This window comes from Leuresthes tenuis, unplaced genomic scaffold, assembly GCF_036924035.1.
Source record: "Leuresthes tenuis unplaced genomic scaffold, fLeuTen1.0.hap1 SCAF_4, whole genome shotgun sequence".
Taxonomy (NCBI): domain Eukaryota; kingdom Metazoa; phylum Chordata; class Actinopteri; order Atheriniformes; family Atherinopsidae; genus Leuresthes; species Leuresthes tenuis.
The window spans coordinates 38,489,734-38,504,582 of NW_027325358.1; the positions used below are offsets into that span (position 1 = coordinate 38,489,734).

A 14,849-nucleotide genomic window follows, 5' to 3' on the forward strand; every position below is an offset into this window, starting at 1 on the left:
GATCCAACAGGACAAGCAGATTGATCAAATCCAATATGGAAGTATTGATTAAAGGGAAAACCTTCTTGAACAGTCTGGTTGGGATTGGATCTAACATACAAGTTGATGGTTTAGAAGAGACTATTGCTGTTGTTAGCTCAGAGAGATCAACTGGGCAGAAGCCGTCTAAATACAAATCAGGTTCTAAAGATACTTCTAAAGCTGCTCTACTTGATGATACATCAGTGATAATAATGGGAAGGATTCCATTAATCTTCTCTCTGATAAAAACAATTTTATTGATGAAGAATCTCATTAAATCATCACTGCTGAGAGTTAAAGGAATACATGGCTCAACAGAGCTTGAACTCCCACTGTAGGAACCTTTTGCAGTTCCTATAACCTTTTCAGGAATGAGGCCGTTTTTTTGAGCATTCGAACATTCAGGAACTAGGGACCACGGCCCTCAGTAGGTGTTTGGTGGCTGGTAGCTCCGCCCCTTGTCTGAAACGTTTACTCATACGACACAGACACAACCGGCGCCTGTTTCATAAGTTACACGTCTTACACGTCGTCTCCTTTGTCTGCTGCACTCTGCCCTCCTTCTTTCCTCCATGAAATGAAGAAGTATCGCCCGCTGGTCAATTCTTCGTCTCCTGACTCTTGCTGTGCGCTCTTCCAGCCTCCATCTTAGACGCCTGATGTGATCGTCCATGATTAATATCACCGTCATGCAGACCATGAACACGGTGGCCTCCTCGCTCTCCATGTTAGCTTCTTGGTGCTGTTGTTTTGTTTTATTCTCTCCTTACTTTTTGCGGGTTTTGTTTTGTTGTTGTGTGTGGCGCTAAAGTAACACGTCTGTTGCAGACGGTTGCGTCACATCAGTCCCGACCAAGGTCCCCGACTTATGTGCGAATGCAAAATGAAACGGTTCCCCTAGGGAAGGGCAGATCTTATAATGAAATTCGAGGTGGACAGTTCTTAGAACTGCCATCGTAGAATGTCTCTGTCTGAATGTGGCTTTTGTCAGCCTGGCTACAGCGCTGAAAAGAAACCTAGGATTATTCTTATTCTCTTCTATCAATAATGAATAATAAGCAGTTCTAGCTTTACGAAGTGCTTTCTTATACGTTATTAAACTATCTTTCCAGACTAATTGAGACTCTTCTAAATTGGAGGAACGCCACTGTCTCTCCAGCTTTCTTGCAGTCTGCTTTAACGCAGCTGTGAATTATACCAAGGAGCCAACCTCTTCTGACTGATTACCTTCCTTTTCAGAGGGGCAACATTGTCCAGTGTTGTACGCATTGAAGCTACAGTGCTGTCAACAAGTCAATCAAGCTTTGTGAGAGTAAAGTTTAGGTAGCTTATTTGATTTAAATTTGGTAATAACATTCTCCGATAGACTTTCTGTTGCACCTGCTACACCGTCAGTATCAGCATCATTTTCAGTTATTATTTTCTCTTTGTTTCTTTTACTTTCTATCCTTCTTCGGCTGAAACAAAAAGCATTTGAATAAACTGTTTTTTCATGGACAAAGAAAAATCTTCAAACAAAATTCAACCAACACTTTTTTAAATTATTTGCATAGTGTATACTGTCTAAATGTGCTCCTGTTTGTTTCAGGTGGTTTATTCCCCAGGGGTGCAGATCAGGAGTACAGTGCATTTAGAGTTGGCATGGTTCAGTTTGGGATGACAGATTTCAGACTGACTCCACACATTGATAACCTGGAAGTGGCTAACAGCTTTGCTGTAACAAATTGCTGTAAGTATTTTAATTTTTTTATCCTGATATGAAAACAAATCTAAAGTTTGAATCGCTGAAATGACTATTTTCATGAATGTAATGCTGCTATTATCCTTATGTGTGTTTAGTTTAGTGAAGTTCAGTCTGTTGTCCAGTTCTGCTCTCCTTCACAGCACATGGGCTAGTATGTGCCATGTCTCTCTGCAGTCGAAACTGTAGATGTTAATGAGAGAAATGATTCACAATTGGTTAAATTCGATTTTGACATTTACGCTGACACACACACACTGATTTCTAAGCTGTGACTCTAATTCTCTCATTTGAACAGTGCACAACATGAAGGTGACTGCTTGTGTTTAGCTGGCAGTGACAGGTCATCAGTGAGGGAAGATGCTCGAGTCTGTAACACAACTGGAAAATCAAAGAGGATGTTAGGAGTTAGAAGCTCATCATGTTAAAAGTTTGGAATAATGACCTTTGGTATTCTAATCATGTTGCTCATTTATTCTTCAATCATATTTGTAGAAACATCAGTCCTTATTGGTTTTTATTTGCTTTCTTCTTGTTTAAGATGTTTTCTTTATAAAAGTGTGGTGTCATTATTAAAGAATGCTTTCTGATTAAATGCCATTATCCTTCCAACCCTGTCAAGAAAATGTTGCCACATTATGTTTTCAGGAAATCACAATCATGTACAATGCCCACATTCCCTAAGTTGAAATTTTACTTCCTATTTCTTTTGACCCATGCATGTCAAACATTTGGGTCACATGCCTCCATCAACAACAAACACATTTTTATTTCGGGCCTGCTGGGTAGCAGCTGCCTCTTAAAAATTCACTTTCATCTGAGAGATGCAGGAAAGTTTTTCACCTTCTTTTACCTTGAAAATAAATAAATAGATCATTTTTCCTGACCTTATTTGAACTATTCTTTCGTAACAAAATTGCACAAAACCCAGATAGTTGGTTTGAATTAAAATACTTGGTTTGGGTTACACAGGAAAACAGTTTGGTGTTACAGCCTTTAGATAACCTGACTGTTCCTCTGAAAGCGTTACTGCGTCACATAGTGACAGACAAACCAGGTTGCTTTGGCTGAGGAATGTAAATATGATATATTTTTATGATTCACAGAAACTGGAAATGGTCACATAAAGATCTTGAGCCTTCCTTATCAGTTATGAATCTCATGATTTCTATCAAATGAAATGCTGCATCAGGACAACAACAAAATGTTTCCATCTACCCCACATCTCAGTCTCACATTTAGTCCACAGGATCTACATTTTTGGAAGAACCTTCTGTACATTTGTATGAAGTGCAATCTAGTCTCTTCCTGCAAAACAGGTTTCAGTCACCAATCTGTGCCATTTCTAACTAGGGCAGAATCGACCAAAGTTGTTTTCATTCAGTAGCTGTGGAGAAAAGAGGAGAGGCAGCAGGAACAAAGAGTCCATGCAAGGAGGATACTCTGCATTATCAAAGCATGATGTAATGATAGCCTGCAGCTCAAAGCTTTTCTATTTTACAGCACTGTTTGTGATAGCAGTGAAAGCACTGAGTCTATGTTTTCTACCAACTACACTACATGTACGATCTACATGTGCTTAACTGTGACAGCATTTACTTCACAGACACATTTGAATTATCTGAAATGAAAAGCCAATTTGGAAGGATTGTGCCTCGTCTGTTGCAGCTCAGTGCGCTTGTGATTTGTAATATTTTAGTCATGTGATTTGACGAAGGGACACTCACATAAACCTCACTAAAATCACAAACGTTCTATTTACTATTTTCTCATTTTTCCAGCTTCATTCTGTATGTCTCAACTAAGTGACTTGTGAAAGAAGTCAAATGACTTCAAAATGTGGATTTTTTTTACGATATTGATACCAGGAAGGCAAAGGACAGAGAAGAGATTTGTACTAGCATTAGCCATTTACAACTATCAACAGACTATAAGACAGGCCTTTCCTGTGGTCCAGTGAGTCCTTCTTCCAGTCATATGGGAGCGTGTATCTGTTCCACCTGTATGTAACTGTACCTTTATCACAATGCCAGGGCTGATTTTGAAGATGGACCCAAAAACTGACTCACTAAAGGCAGGTTGGTGATAGCAAAATACTTCAGTTAGTGAATAAACAATCAAAAGGCACTGCAGGGGTGGGAGTCCAGTAAATAATACCAAAACATCAACCAAATAAAAATACTAAGCATCACTCCAAACAGAACAGGAGACAGTCCTGTAAAGATGACAGCAAGCAAGTGACAGAATGGGAAAGAAAGCAAGAAGGATATGTTGTGAAATGTTTTTATTTTGCAGCAAAAACCTTTTTTAAAGTCCAGAAGACATTGTTCTTCCCTGGCCAACTTCATTTTAAAATGGAAACATTTCAAGTATTTGCTGCAGTAATCATAACTCATAGAAAAGTTTATAGAACCTACAGTAACGGTGTTCTGGAAGATTCTACAACCAGCAGATTAGGGTGTCAGGATTGGGTATAAAAGGAGCATCTACCAAAGGATAGATGAAGCATCCACCTTGTTGTCTTTCCAACAAGGACGGGTTGTGGCCCACCACTTAGTGCTAAACTCCAGAGAATCATCAATAACCTCAAAAAATCTGTCACAGTGCAACACAACAGAGAACTCTGGTCTCTCAATATCTGCAGAGGAGAATATTTTATATTTTCCATTACATGGTACAGTCCAGTTCACCTCAGCACAGCTCTTCATGCTTCATGCTTCATTCTCCAGCGCAGACAGCATCCCTCACTGTCGCAGGATCAGCTGTTCAGCATCACAGTGTGTGAAGCTGCAGCAACACAGACTGTGTGTGTTTATTACATGGCTCCCACGTGGCAGACGCCTCTATCCAAAGACACTTACATGTGGAAAGCAGAGAGGAGTACAGAGAGCTTATTAGACTGAATGAGTCTGTGACGGGAATTTAGTTCAGAAGGTTTTCATCTTTTAGAGAGATCATAATGACTTAGCTGCAGGCAGGCAGGGAGAACACCTCAAGGAGAAAAAAATGGAAAATACAAAGTAATCTTCAGTAATACTCAGCGTGCCAAGAACTCAGAATCATCCTGAATTACCACAGGTAACTGTGAGACAGTCTGGCAGAGACTGGAACTCATGCTGATCCTTAAAACGCCAGCCAGTAATGGAAGCAGATGGAGATCAGGTGTCTCTCCGCCTGGACTTCCTGGACCGCCTAGAACTCAGAACACACCACAACCAAGTGCACTCATGACACCAAGTGGCTTGGTCTTAACACTGATCCTACCCACTACTTCAGCTGTATTATGAGTTGTTTTTCCTATGTGGGGCATAGTCTTTCCAAAATTCAGGGCATGGGCCAAAACTTCCCCGCCACCGTAATTTTTATTGAGAAGCAACACATCATATTCAGATATGAGGTCATATTTCATGTTTATTGCTCAATCCAGATCACAAAAACTGTAGACACTGCAAATAGCAAAAATCAAGATGAACCACCAATTGTCACTAAAAACATAGAGTAATACAGCCGTGATGAACATGAATGTAATATTATACCCAGAGAGATGAAACTGCATGTTTTATACCAAGAGTAAAGAACAAGGTCGTTAAAGTGGGACAGCTAAATATAGCAGTGGACCACAGATATTTCTCTACCTTTACACTACAAAGACAGGCTACTTTAAACAATTGCAAACAGCCCTGTTCTCCTAACATCAGGTAAGTTGCTGTAAAATATTTTTTTAACAACAGGAATGTTTGAGTCAGGTGAACATTATTCATTCTTTCTTCAACACCAACCACTGATCAGTGACATGATGATGCTAATCTTTCGTAGCATTTTATAAATTCCATGATTGAGTCAATAAGGGAATAATCCCCACTTGTAGATAGGTGTGATGTAGGATTCTATCTGCCCAGGCTGGACTGCAGGCAGGTCAGTCCAGCATCTCTTCTACTACGAAGCCATGCTGCTGGAACATCTGTATATATGTAGGATGTGGTTTAACTTTGTCCTGCTGAAATATGCAAGGCCTTCCCTGAAGAAGACATTATCTGGATGGGAGCAGATGTTGCTGTAAAACCCATATATAACTTTCAGCATTGATGGAGCCTTTCCAGATGTGCAGGTTTCCAGTTCCATAGACACTAATGACCCTAATTACTGATGATGCAATATTCAAAGTCTTCACAATTTTACATTGAGAAATATTTTTCTGAAATTGCACCACACTCTGTAAACCCAGTTTTTTACAGGTTACTGAACCTCTGTACATCTTCACCTGACTCCTGAGGTGTCTGCCCTTTCTACCCAATCACGTTACTGACCTCTTCAGCTCAAAAATGTTTCTTTTTATTGACACTTTTATTGACTTACTTTTCAAGCTTAAGTTTCCTCTCTCCCAACTTTATAAAAACGTGTTACTGCTATCTATTAAGGATATTAAGTATATTAACTGGAAATAAAGAATAAGTTAATGTAAAGTCACAATGTTTTCACTATTGTTAGTTGCTGAAAATTGACATTTTGGTGTGCTTACCAAGCAAGTTCATTAACAAGAACATTAACAAGACTGTTTGATGTGTGTCTGGCTTGCATGTGACATTGTCAGCTGAATGTACTCCTTGAGTAAGAGTATAGATTAATTTTACATGATTTGTATGGCAGTGGATTAATAGTTATTTAATGGATTAATTACTTTATTTTAAGACCTGGTAAGGACCAGGCGATTTTTATTATGTCCTGATGTATAAAATCTGATAATTGTAAAAGGAAATTATACCTGAATACCCGAATATAGAGTTATTCATAGATATTACCATGGGGTGTTGAGCTGAAGAACATAGTTTATACCTTTTTTTCTCCCCAAATGTTACCCACCTCCGGTGGTTGACTTGTATCCTGTCTGTTCACCAGTCTATAAGCTTCACTGAATCTCTCTCTTTGCTTTATTCTAGTTTGTTCTCAGTTCTCTCGGGGCGTCTACGCCATTTTTGGCTTCTATGACAAGAAGTCGGTCAACACAATTACATCCTTTTGTGAGACACTTCATGTCTCCTTCATCACGCCGTCTTTCCCAGCAGAAGGAATGAATCAGTTTGTTCTCCAAATGAGGCCGGACATCAAGGGGCCGCTGGTTTCATTAGTAGAATACTACAAGTGGGAAAAGTTTGCTTATTTATATGACAGCGATAGAGGTAATGTGATTCACATTATTGTTGTTCTCAATGTCTAACTTTGGTATTTTGATTCTTAGTTAACCATATTTCACATTTTATAACAAAGATATTTTTTATACAATTGGTCTGAATATGCAAGATTGTTAAAACTATAGACCATTAACTCAACCATTTATACACTGGAAATGCCTGTTATTCTGTCCTAAAAGAGATAAGTATAACAAACTAATGTGTGTCCTCTGTGTGCTTGTAGGTCTATCTACTCTTCAGGTAATACTGGACACTGCAGCAGAGAAAAAATGGGTTGTAACCGCAATAAATGTAGGAAATCTGAAGGATGAGAGAAAGGATGAAGCCTACCGCTCCCTGTTTCAGGTACTGATATTCTATTCTTCCACAGTTCCTACTGTTGGATACACAAAAACAGACCTTACATTTTAAAGTTCACATTTTCAATGGTGTTAAGAAACACATTTATGCATCTAATAGTCTGAAAACCTGTTGTTATTTTTATCCAGTTACTCTGCCTCCTGGGCCAATGGCCACATTTATATGCACAACAACAACTAACTTACTTCTAACTACTGACCTTTTCTGAATTAGAATTAGAAGGCTGTGTTGTCATTATCAGAAATTAAACAGGATGGAGAGAAGGGTGATGGGGTACAAAATGAGACAATATTGCATTGGATAGAGAAAATGTTGCACTTGTGATAGATAATGCATAAATAATAAAAACAGCTGCATTAACAAGACTGCACAAGTAATGAATCTGCAGAATAATGCATCAGAATATTTATAAAGAGAGAGTTTATTGTTCATTTGGTGTTCTTATGACCCTGGGAAAAAACAGTTTGTGAGTCTATAGGTGTGGGCTTTCACTGATCTGTAGCACCTTCCGAGGACAACAGATCAAACAGATGACATGCGGGGTGAGAGGAGTCTTGGTGAATGAATCAGGACCTTTTAAGGCAGTGACAGCTGGGAGTCTCTTCCAAAGAAATGTTGGATGTTGTTGATTCCCTGAAATTTAAAGGATGGCACCATCTCTACACCACGTCATGTACCACTCTGGACCTCCTGAAGTCTATAATAATCTCCTTGGTTTTCCTTGTGTTCAGTAGCAGATTATTTGCTGAACACCACACTGCCAGTTGCTGGACTCCTCTCTGTAAGGCAAGGCAAGTTTATTTGTAGAGCACAATTCGTACACAAGGCAATTCAAAGTGCTTTACAGCTACATAAAATCACGAGAAGGAAAATAAAATCATTCCATAAAACATCAAATGAATTTAATTAATTAATTGAATTAATTAGATTAAAAGCGAAGAGTGCAGATAAAATACTTTCAGTTGTCATATGCACAGCTAAATAAACTGTTTTCAGCCTGGATTTAAACATTGTCAGAGTTGAGGCCTTTCTCACATCTTCTGGAAGACTTTTCCAGATTTTAGGAGCATAAACCTGAAACGCAGCCTCACCTTGTTTAGTCCTGACTCTGGGCACCAGCAGGAGACCCCTCCCTGAGGGTCTCAGAGTCCGAGTTGGTTCATATGGCTCTAACATGTCAAAGATGTACTTTGGTGCTAGACCATGAAGAGACTTGTACACGAGCAGAACTGATTTAAAGTCTATTCTCCTATTCTATCACCTCCTGGGATTTTGGAGGGATGAGAGGAGGTACAGTTATGTGTGTATAGGGCATACAGGAGTACACACAGCCTGGGGTTAGCCGGTGCTGAGTGTGGGGGAGGGAGAAGGATGCGGACAAAGCTCCACCAGTTGTGGTCTGTTGATGAGGAAGTCTTCTATCCATGCATAGGTTGAGAGGGAGGGGGCAGATGTCAGGAATGATTGTATTAAAAGCTGAGCTAAAGTCTATGAAAAGAAGTTTGATGTAGTTCCCTGTAGTGGCTCAGCGTGGAATGGTGTGACAGAGATGGCGTCCTCAGTCGAGCAGTCTATAGGCAGTCTTGATTAAACACTGGGGGAGGCAGTCTTTGATGTGCCTTGAGAACAGCCTCTCAAGACATTTCATCACCAGAGATGTGAGGGTTGTGGGTCTGAAGTTCTTCAGGCTGAAGTCAGCTGCTGTTTTCGGAACAGGGATGATGATGGGTGATTTTAGGCAGGCTGGGATGGTGGCTTCGGACGGGAGAGATTGAAGATCCTGGTAAGGACCTCTGACAATTGATCTTCACATGCTGTCAGTACCTTTCCAGGTACTCTGTCAGAACCTGGAGGCTTCCTCAGGTTTACTGACCTGAGTTAGCATCTCTTGGTGTTGCTCTAGAGTCAGTGAGGTGCTGCTTTAGGTCATAGAGGGGGCCATCGCTCTGTCTTACTCAGATATTCAAATTCTGGTGTTTGCATGAGTTTCAGATAGGATATTCCAGTCAAATTCCAGTTAACAATGTCACAGAAGATAGTCAGAGTAATACAACTACCATCTCGATACTCCACTTAGCGTAGCTTAATTTGATTAATGCTTACTCTGGATACAACCTTAATTAGGTTGACATGATCATATATGGCATGGTCTTATTAAGAGTAAAGTCTTTATCATGTTAATATCTGAATACTGTTGTGCTTGTAAATGTAGCCAAAAATTATAGGCTGTTTGGGTTAACAAGGAGATACTCGCATCATATATGATAAACTGTATATCTGAGCCAACAGACATGAGTGTGTGGCCGCATCAATCAGTACTTTTTCAATATAGTCAATCTAGTAAGTTGGATGAAGTCCAGCGGCAGGTAGAAAGCCACAGTCCGAAGGATATCAATAATACAGCTACTGAGGTGGAGGAGGAGGTTCTAAGAGGGGATGCAGCTGATACTGAGGTGAATAGGCCAGTTAGAGAGAGAAATGTGGAGCAGAAAGCTAGAGTTAAGTGGCCTAGGGCAAATGGCAACGAAGAATGGGAGGCAGTCAATAAAGATTTGTCAATAATATTAGGTAGGTTTGGGGGAAATGCAAACAATAGGCTAGAGAAGATGGGAGATATAATTTACTCCTATGGTGTAGAAAGATTTGGGGTGCAAGATAGAAAGAGGGTTGAAAGAGTACATTTAGTAAGTTTAGACAGCAAAGAGAATTGGAAAACTTAAGAAAGCAGTGGAAAAGAGCTACAGAGGAAGAGAGGGAGGGAATTAATGTTTTAGAGGAAGAATTGAGAAACAGGCTATCAATACTCAGAAGGGCTGAATATCTTAGGAGAAAGAGAAATAAAATAGAATATGTAAGGACTGCGTTTTACAGGGCACTGTTCAAGTTTGTTAAAGGGTTGTTTAATCAGGAAAAGGGAGGCGGCTTAAAGCAACAAAGTCAGAGGTGGAAGCGTATCTAAGAAACACATATTCAGATCTTGAGCAGGGTAGAGTAGTAGGCCTTCCACCTGACATGCCACCATTAGGAGAGATAGCTCATAAGATGGATGTTAGACCACCTAGGTGGAAAGAAGTTGAGGAGGTAGTCAGGCTTTGTCGGCCCCAGGGCCAAATGGAGTCCCCTGCCAGGTTTATAAAAGTGCACCTGATATCCTAAAGTTTTTGTGGAGGCAATTAAGAAGAGAAACAGTTTATTCCAAGAGCATAGAGTAGGGCAGGAGGTGTTCTTATTCCAAAGGAGAAAGAGTCCTCGAACCTGAGTCAGTTCTGGATGATCTCTCTCCTAAATGTAGAGGAGAAGATTTTCCTTAGTGTCGTTGCACAGAGATTAGCTTGTTATTTAGAAAGGAATAGCTTAATAGATACCACTGTTCAGAAGACAGGAATACCAGGTTTTGCAGGGTGTTTAGAGCACACTTGCATGATTTGGCATCAGATTCAGACAGCCAAGAGTGAGAAAAAAGACTTGCATGTTATATTTCTGGATTGAGCAAATGCATTGGTTCAGTGCCACATAGCCTTATTTGGAGAGTGTTTGATTATTTTAGAGTGTCTGTAGTTGTTGTTAACTTAATAAGAGAATATTTCCAGGATATTATACTGTGCCTAAGTACAGCAGGTTTCACAACAGGTTGGCAGAGGCTACAAATAGGCATTATGGCAGGGAGTACGATTTCTCCATTATCATCTACAATGGCGATGGAGATAATTATTAGAGCTTCCAAGTGGGTTGTAGGTGGAGCGGGACATCAGGCCGGCATGTGCCTTACACCAATTAGGGCCTACGTGGATGATATGACTACAACAGTGACATGTATGAGGAGAATACTTGAGAGACTTCTAAAAATCTAAAGTGGGCTGGTATGAAAATCAAACCTACTAAGTCTAGAAGTATCTCAATAAGTAGAGGGGAATTAAATGATAGAAAGTTTGTAATAGATGAAGAAAAAATTCCAATAATTAGGGAAAAGGCAGTAAAGAGTTTAGGTAGGTGGTACCAGGCAGACTTGAATGATGGAGAGCAGGCAGTGCAGTTCCGGAAAGATGTTTCTTAGGGACTGGATAGAATAAATAAATCGGCGCTTCCAGGAAATTTGAAGCTGTGGTGTCTGCAGTTTGGATTGTTTCCTTGGTTGATGTACCACTGTCTGTTTATGAGATTCCATTATCTGTTGCATAAAAATGTAAAGATTAGTTAGCTTTTACAGTAGGAAGTGGCTAAGTGTTCCTAGATGCTTAAGTACTGTGGCACTGTATGGGAAAGGCATACTCCAGCTCCCAGTATCTAGTCTATTAGAGGAGTTTAAATGTACTAAAGTTAGGACAGAGCTCCTGTTATCTGGGAGTAAAGATGTGAAGCAACTCTTAGACATACAGAGATTGTGGGTAATGTTCAAATAGGCTGGAGAGCCTTGGGGCTTGGCCCAGGCAAACCGGTGTGGAGTAGAGCAGGTCCCAAGGAGAAGAGAAAGCTAGTTGTTGAGCAGGTTCGTAGACAGGAGGAAATGTTAAGGGGTACGGAGGCAGTGGCTCAGGCTAAGCAGGGACAGTGGTTGAACTGGGAAGGTGAACAGAAGAAAAAGCTTAGTTGGAAAGAGCTGTGGAGTATGGAGGAAAGGAGTATTAGATTTTTGATTGGGGCAACATATGATGTATTGCCAACTCCCCAGAACCTAAAACTGGATAAATGGAGACCAGCTATGTTTGTTATGTTCAGGTACTGCAACTGTAAAGCATATTTTGTCAGGCTGTTAGGTTAGTCTGTCACAAAGCGGGTATACGTGGCGACATAACCAAGTATTAAGAAGCTTAGCTGCAGGTATTGAAGAGAAACGAAGGCAGGTGAATTTAGGAGAGTCTAAGGTGAAGAGATTGGCAATTCAGTTTGTTCAGGAGGGGGAGAAAGTTAATAAGACAACAAGGAGGCAAGGCAGCTTGGTCAGCACTGGTCTCTAGTGATTATAGGGAATTATTCACTGAGTCTGGTCCATTTTTTTCTTCAGCATAAGTTTCTTGTGTTTACCTTGAAGATGGATTTTTTTAAAAAGTAAATTAAAGAACAAAATGGCCTAATTATCATTAGTTGATAAGATGTGGCGTTAGGGTACCATTTGACTTATTTTACTCTCTACCTAGACTGTACTCTGTAGGCAACAAAGCCCAAGATTATCATGTGTAGGTTATCCTGAAATTATGTTTCAATAAAATGTGTTTTCGAATAAATTACCAACCAGGATATTTTAAACAACAAAAGGAACTTTGGAATGCACCACACTAAAGTGATGGATATGAAATGTCAGACCATACTGTGATATGATTATTACCAGATTGTTCCTGAATGCTTCTTAATATCTTAAAACTATTTGTTAGTTTCTGTTTTGGATTAATTAAATATGAATTATTATCATTTAGACTGGATGGGAATCTTCATCATATTTTTAAGAGAGTCCTCGGTTAAGAAATGTGATAGGAACAGGACCTCTTGAGTCTCGATGTCAATGTTGGTGGAGAAGAAGAGAGAGTTGAGACGTCCTTAACGATTTAGATGGGGAGGGAGGGTTTCATGAAAGGCAGTGTGCTGCATCTGAACAACATTTGGACATTGTGGGCTTTGAGCTACATTTACATTTAGTTCAGAGAAAGTGGGTAAACTAATTATTGGATGAGAGCAATGACATGTAAATTAATGACTGAATTAATCTTACAACATAGGAAGTGGAAGTGTAACAGAAACAACTTGCAGGAATAGCCCAGATAGGTTCAACAAGGAAGATCTATTCTCTTTTATTGCATATTTCTCTGTCTTTAAGCTTCATCACAAAAATGTTCCAGCGTAGTTCGTGTTGGACTTGGTGAATGGTGGCAGGAAGTGTGCGTCTCCTCCCACAGCCAGCCAGGAGTGAATGTGACTGTGTTTCACTCTGCAGGCTGTATATGAATACTCTGAGCATTGATATATGTTCATGTGTTTTTCAGGACTTAGAGATCCGTAAGGAGCGACGCATCATCCTAGACTGTGAGCAAGACAAAGTCAAAGACATCATGGAACAGGTTGATTCCAATTTGACTACCAGTATTATTAATAATATGCATCAAAAGCTTCCCTTACCCTGTCAAAGTGCTTCTGAATCATCCTTAGCTGTACGTCTTATTTCTGTCAATACTAACAACACTATTACAGCAGTCCTCAAAGAGGTCACATACGCTCCACACTTTGTAGCTGTTTTTCTAGATCAGTAGGTATATCCAAACTCTTTTTGGACTCTTTTTTTAAAGATATTGTTCATTCATTCATTCAGTCTTGTCTTAAGTTGAGTAAAAAATGTTCTTTCTTTTGATTTCAACGTTCTACTCTTACTGTCTTCAATGCTCTCTTCTATCTGTTGCCCTGCTCTGTTTGAGAGAAAACAAGCAGAAATTTCTGATTACATAAAAAGTGGATATTTTTTCTTCGGTCATGTGAAGTAAACTTGGAGATGGCGCTTCAACAACAGTCCTGTAAATATTCAACTGTTTATTTATTTCTGAGTTTGTGAGAGTTTGGGTGAGACTCGTCTTGGATGTCTTATGAAGGCTTGTTCTCTGTCCCCATCAGGTGATCACCATAGGCAGGCACGTGAAAGGATACCACTATATCATCGCCAACTTAGTGAGTCACTGTCCTGTCTTTTGAGTCTGAACTTAATAACACTGCTACTGCGTGACTGATAAATAAATAGCACTTGTCATGGTCCAGCTACAGGTTTACAGTCATCAGTATGTGTTTCAGAGGCACACACATTTAAAATGCATTGACAGGCTATCATTTTTGAGTTGATAGACACTAAGATAATGGATTGAGACAGAATAAAAACATTCATACAAATTCAATCAGTTGAGATGATGTTCTTTGTGGTTCATCTTGTTCCAGGGTTTTGTGGATGGTGACCTCTCCAAAATCCAGTATGGAGGAGCAAATGTGTCTGGCTTTCAGATAGTAGATTTTGATGATCCTGTGGTGGCCAAATTTGACCAACGATGGGAGGCTTTGGAGGAGAAAGAGTATCCTGGAGCTGATACACGAATCAGAGTAAGAACATCCAACATGGATTCTAAGGCTAGCTTCAATGAGTTTTAATGTTTCCAGGAAAGAAAGCGCATCCTGAAGCTAATCCAGAGTCAGTGTAGCCGATTTAAAAAAAAAAAAAAGAATAAAATAACATTTAAAAAAACTACTCAATTATAGTGGTATGAAAGAGTTGTATTCTTAACTCAGTTTTTCTTCTATTAATAGTATGAAGTTGACTGAATAGAAACCGAATCAACTGACATAGAATCAGCATCATTTTCAAAAGCATCCTCGGTTTACAGATTTGGATGAGAAGGATTTGGGTTTGGCTTGCTTGGACATTCAACATGGTTTTGTAGTAATAAGCTATCAAAGACAATTACTTTTCAGAAGTAAATCAGAATTTCCTCAAGAACTACATAGCAGGAAGAAAAGGTTTGAGATCAGCTCGACCCTGAAAAATTAGAAGATTGATGTTTGCAGGGGCGACC

The 14,849-nt window shown here is 39.6% G+C and overlaps 1 protein-coding gene across 4 annotated transcripts in view; it reads left to right on the top strand.

The window, feature by feature from the left end:
- Positions 1–14,849, top strand: part of LOC140304859 (glutamate receptor 2-like) — an 85,506-nt gene that overhangs the window by 11,152 nt on the left and 59,505 nt on the right. For all 4 annotated transcript variants that reach the window (XM_072383661.1, XM_072383660.1, XM_072383659.1 and 1 more), the window contains exons 2-7: positions 1,610–1,750; positions 6,700–6,939; positions 7,175–7,296; positions 13,287–13,361; positions 13,906–13,959; positions 14,221–14,379. In XM_072383661.1, coding sequence (XP_072239762.1) covers positions 1,610–1,750; positions 6,700–6,939; positions 7,175–7,296; positions 13,287–13,361; positions 13,906–13,959; positions 14,221–14,379 — 791 coding nt within the window. The remainder of the gene's footprint in view (positions 1–1,609; positions 1,751–6,699; positions 6,940–7,174; positions 7,297–13,286; positions 13,362–13,905; positions 13,960–14,220; positions 14,380–14,849) is intronic.